Below are 5,511 nucleotides of genomic sequence, written 5' to 3' on the forward strand. Positions count from 1 at the left end.
CAAACAAAAAAAAAAGTTAATAGTTCTGGGAAGTTCTTTTTTTTCTCTGTGTAGCCCTGGCTGTCCTGGAACTCACTCTGTAGACCAGGCTGGCCTGGAACTCAGAAATTCGCCTGCCTCTGCCTCCCGAGTGCTGGGATTAAAGGCGTGTGCCACCACACCCAGCTAACTTTTAAGGAATCAACAAATATACAACTCTATAGCATCAAGAATGAGCCATGTAAACAAATCTGTCTGTTTGCTACTCAACACTCAAACAGCAAGAGAGCTAATGATTTGAACTAATACAATAGGATTGTTTGTCTACACTATAGGTACATCCTGTAACTGCACTGTAGTTGACACAAGCTACAGGTCATAAGTGCCAGCTGACCAGTTTTACAGACTCCAGAACTCTGAATGTACATAAGAAGTTACTATTGTAAATACATATGAAACTATACCCAGCAAGTTTAGTATACTTCCCATTTCCCTATTAATAAAGATGTTATTTATAGTATTGTCAGAAGTGCAGAGCATTAAAAATAAAGAGTCATAAGAAGCTAGCCAGCACAGCTTCAAATGGCACCTAGAAACACTGTGCTCTGTGATGTGTGACATGTCATTTGTTTCTAAAAATATGGACTAAGCAGGATATTCTTAAAATGAAATCATTGTGTTTGTTAAGACTTCAGTTGCATCCACTAATATCCCAACATATTTTCTGAGCTGCGCTGATAGGTCAATTGTCATAAAGAACAAACAGTGGTCACCTCTGAGAGAAGGAAAAAGCCAGTCCACACACTGGGAAGGGCTCTGATAAGGCCCGAACAGATCTCGGCCATGGTTATAGGAGTAGGGTATTTGAAACTATGGGGTCTTCTATATGGATTTTATGTTATAATAAAAGATCTTTTAAAATTCAATATAGGAAGAACAACTAGGGGCTAGAGGAAAGCTTAGGCACTACAGTGCTTGCTGCACAAGCATGAGGACCTAAGTCTGACCCTCAAAATCCCCACTAAAAAACAACCACCACAGTAGGAGCGAGCTGAGGGCCAGTGCCTACGATCCCAACACTGGGAAGGCAGACAGGAGTCTCTAGAGCTCCCTGGCCCTGCAGCCAAGCCTTCTCAGTGAGTGCCAGGCCAGTAGAGTCACAATAACCATTTAATCGAAATAAGCCTTTGCCAGTTATACACGGAGTAGCTCTTCTTCTGTACTGCCAGTCACAGTGTAAACTGACAGCAATTCTCCTCAGGGACACCTTAGCAGTCAGTAACAGTCAGGAGGCAGGTGTCAACACTATATGTCCCAATCATTCCACCTCTAGGCGCTGCCTTTGAACTCTCACACCTGAGCACAAGAGCTGCCTAGAATGTGCTCATTACTGAGACATCTGCAACTGCAGGAAAGTGCCAGTAGTGAAAGCCTTTCTGATCTAAAAGAACTTAGGGATATAGCAATTAGTAAGAAGAAAGCATTAAGAATAACTTAATGATGTACCTGAGGTTTCAGAAACACAAGAAAAGCCAAACTCAAAATTAATAGATGGAAAAATAATAATGATGGAATAATGATGGAGCAGAAATCAATGAACTGGAAATAAAACATACAATAGACCAAGAGCCAATGACACTAAGAGTTCATTCTTTAAAAAGATAAAACAAACACTTACTCAACTTAGCCAAAGATGGGGAAGGCCTGAACTGGTAAATCTGGAGATGAGAGGGTGATATTATGACAGATACTAATAAAATTCAGAGGCTCATTAAGGAACTGTTGGAAAACCTAAATTCCAAAAGATTGGAAAATCTAGAGAAAGTTGACAGAAATATTGTCTCCTAACTTAACAAACCTAGCAGATATAAACAACATAACGGACCCACAGAGGGCCTGAGAATGAGGCTGGGAACTCCAAGGGGTGGTAAGTGAGTAAATGAAGGGGAACTCTGTTGAAAATGAGGGTGACAGAGGTAATTCAGGAGAAAGGAAGCCCTTTTCCTCCTCTGTCACTTTTCAAACACAGAATCTCCTGCTACCTTTTAGAAATTAAAACCTTTACTTAGAATGCCAAGCTGGAAATATACCTTAAGCTAGGCACAACAATGGTGATCATGAAAGAAAGGATGGGTGCACTGGGTTATACTCAAATTAAAATGTTACTTGTTAAAACATACTTTAAAAATGGCAAGGGGTGGGTTTAAAAACTGGAACATACAACCAATGAAAGATTATTGACAAAAATATAAAAAGAACTTATAAAAGTGAAGAGAAAAACGAGAAAGAAAGAAAACCCACAAAGAGTCTACCAGGCGAGGGTCTGTCAGACTAAGACAAAAGTCCTCGCTCACCTGTTATGGCTGAGGGAAGCAGAAATAGGCGTAGGCACCACCGTCTGCAGCCCTTCCCCTTCGATCTCAGTGCCGAGGAGGCAGATGAGTTGTAGTTCTGGTATTCCTACACAGTTCACTTCATGCCAACTTTTACCTGAAAGAGCATCAAGAATGGACAAATGCATTCATTCAAAAGCAAAGATAAGCATTCTAAACATCTAATATTCAGCTGAACAAACTGCACTCGTAATAGAACCTCCTCTCTTTGTTTTTCTAATCTTTTCCATGACCTAGTAATTCCCAATGTAAATGAATAAAGAAATGTAAAATTAACTGGCAAAATTAATAGTAAATGAAAAAATGTTTGCTTATTATATGCAAACAGTCCTATATAACAACTCAACCCCCCCCCAACCTCCCACACCCCAACAGCAAACCAATATAAACAAGCAACTTACTCTCCATGAGATCCAGGTAAACCAAGAATGCTATATAAACTTGGGTGGCATCTCCTATATCTAATTCCATCATTTCTAAGTACTGAAAATCAAAATGCAATTGTTAAATAGAGAAGAAAATAATAGCTCAATATTTTCTTTCATTTAACAAATATTCACTAAATATATGCATATAATATATATACATATATGGATATAAACCATCTTCTGGATATAATGGAAGTTAAAAGAATGTAAGGTCTTTTCTCTGCCTCTAAAAATATCTACAATTGTTAAACACATCCATGCAGTCTCCCTTCATGCAAAAACACTACCTTATCAATCACCAAAATCTAAGAATGTTCAAGTCCCTTATATAAAATGTAAGGATATTTACATATAATCTGTGTAATCTTTAAACCATCTATAGGTTATTTTAAGTGCCATATAATGTTTAGAAATAATGATAATAAAAGTCTGCACATGTACAATATAGAGAACATTTTTTTTCAAATGTTTTCAATTAAAAACTAATTAGCAAATCCTCCACCATGTAGGACTTGAGTGTATGGAGAAGCTCAATGGTCCAGTGTGAGAAATTATGGCAAGCAAGAATAAGCTATAGAAAGTCAAGTCTATGAAGAATCATAGCCACCAGGAGCAGAGAAAATTTAGATTTTCATTGGGCTATGCTATGGGATGCCTCAATTTCTCTGGCATCTAACCTGCATATAGTAAAAAATCTGCAAAATTCTGAACAGCTCCTGCTCTTGAGTGGGAGTTATTTAATTTAGTTTTAAAGAAGCAAATTACTTCTTTCAGACTTGCCAGTTGTTATAGGAAAACCCCAAAAATCTACCACTGCAGGGAAGGCCCTGGGCATCCACACACAGTGGGGCAAGTGTGGTTGATGCACAGGTCAGATGTTTGCAGAACCTTGAGGGGGTAGACCTAAAGTCACTGACCATCTCCATTGGTTGCATGGTAAATGTGCAGGTTCAAAAGAAGGGCTTTATGTGCCCCAAATCTCAAAAAGTGCTTAACAGTGGTACTAAGACATTTTGTGTTAGGCTACAAGGTCTAATTTGCTGTTCCTGGAAGGAAAAAAAAAAAAATCAGGAAGATTTGGTGGTTTATACAGCCATTAAGTTCAATAGGAAAAGAATCTACAAGTAAGAAAACTGTCAGCCGGGCGTGGTGGCACATGCCTTTAATCCCAGTCAGAGGCAGGCGGATTTCTGAGTTCGAGGCCAGCTTGNGCTACAAAGTGAGTTCCAGGACAGCCAGGGCTACACAGAGAAACCCTGTCTCGAAAAACAAAACAAAACAAAACAAAAAAATAAATAAATAAAAAAGAAAAAGAAAAGAAAACTGTCTAAAGGCAACATCAAAGCTAGATGGTTTCAAAGGGTTACTAATTCTTATATAGTACTTTTTATATGTCAGATACCTTATACAAACTACCCTATGAGGTTAAGTACTACCATTATCCCCTATTTTTAAATGAAGACAGGTAAATATACTGAGACACATCAAAAAAGTGAAGCACAACTACGACGAAGTCAAACAAGTCAAAGCAAATCAAAGTTTACCAACTTTGTAACAGAAATAAGATTCAAACTTGGGAAGTCGGAATTGGTGTCCATGTTCCTAGTCACTATTGATGTCTTCTCTCTCTCTCTAACCCCTCCCCTGTCGTTATGGTAACTAGTAACATTCCCACGCTATTGTTTAAGGAGCTGATGATGGGAAATCATAAGAAAACGCCAAGCTTCATGAGGTGGTGGTGCCTTTTTAAGGTTTGTGTTTACAAATATTCGCTTTCCTTGTTTGGAGACACTTATCCGACTTAATAACTCTCAATGGGGAAAGTTGCCATTTTATTAATGTACCAGTCCTCGAGGTCTCTCTATACAGCCTCCATTCATTATCAGCAGACTGCTTGTGGCTTAACGGATACAAAGTATCAATTTCCCAAGCAGAAGGTTATCCTTATTTTCCTTGAGGCCAACACAGAAAATACAATGCCAATAGTTCTCTGCCCTGTACAAGAACTTCCTCAAGCTTTCCAAGATATAAGAAAAATTAGGATTCTGTTCCCATACAGAATCAAGATGCATACACTTTGGGCCTAAGGCTAAGTGTAATGCTTAATTGCGACTGTGCCTAAATCCATTATTTGCGGACTCCTAGATCTCAGCCGTAGCCCACAGACTGTTTCTGATCGGTTAACTGTGGACTCAGTCCATCTCAGAAAGGACTGTGTAGTTAAGAAAACAGGTATTAATGGGGAGCTCAGCAGCAGCCTCTGGGTTAAGAGTGGCCTTGGCAGCATGACGAGAATGGTGTTAGTCTGTACTATATAACTCGTATAAACAAACAAAAATGACACTGCGGGCGACCGGTGGCCTTGCACTCGGGGTCCCCCCCTACCCCACGCCGCGAGGCTGGAGTGCGTCCTCCGCCGAGACGCGGGCCGGAGAGGGAGCGCGGGGCCGAGGGCCGGGTCGGCGCCCTGCTGGCCTCGCGCCTCCTGACCTTAGGGTGTGTGCCCATCCAGGCGTCCTCGGGAGCCCACGTGTGGGCGCCGCCGCCGCCCTCGCGAACCGGAGCCGGGCCAGGCCCGCTACATCCCGGGGTAGGCTCGGAATCGCTGCGCTCCTCCATGCCGCCCGCGCAGAAAGCCGTGGTGCACCGCAAACCCCGCTCGGCCAGAAGCAGGAGGTCCAGCGCGCGGGAGTTCCGCTTCCCGCCGCGCA

The 5,511-nt window shown here is 41.3% G+C and overlaps 1 protein-coding gene across 1 annotated transcript in view; it reads right to left on the reverse strand.

Annotated features, from left to right (window-relative positions):
* The window catches only part of Tsen15 (tRNA splicing endonuclease subunit 15), a 15,397-nt gene extending 9,886 nt beyond the window's left edge, over positions 1 to 5,511 (reverse strand). Inside the window, exons 1-3 of the mRNA XM_021198711.1 lie at positions 5,291 to 5,511; positions 2,774 to 2,855; positions 2,334 to 2,469 (exon numbers count right to left, since the gene is read on the reverse strand). Coding sequence (XP_021054370.1) covers positions 2,334 to 2,469; positions 2,774 to 2,855; positions 5,291 to 5,419 — 347 coding nt within the window. The 5' untranslated portion in view covers positions 5,420 to 5,511. The remainder of the gene's footprint in view (positions 1 to 2,333; positions 2,470 to 2,773; positions 2,856 to 5,290) is intronic.

This window comes from Mus pahari, chromosome 5 (genome assembly GCF_900095145.1).
Source record: "Mus pahari chromosome 5, PAHARI_EIJ_v1.1, whole genome shotgun sequence".
NCBI classification, from domain to species: domain Eukaryota; kingdom Metazoa; phylum Chordata; class Mammalia; order Rodentia; family Muridae; genus Mus; species Mus pahari.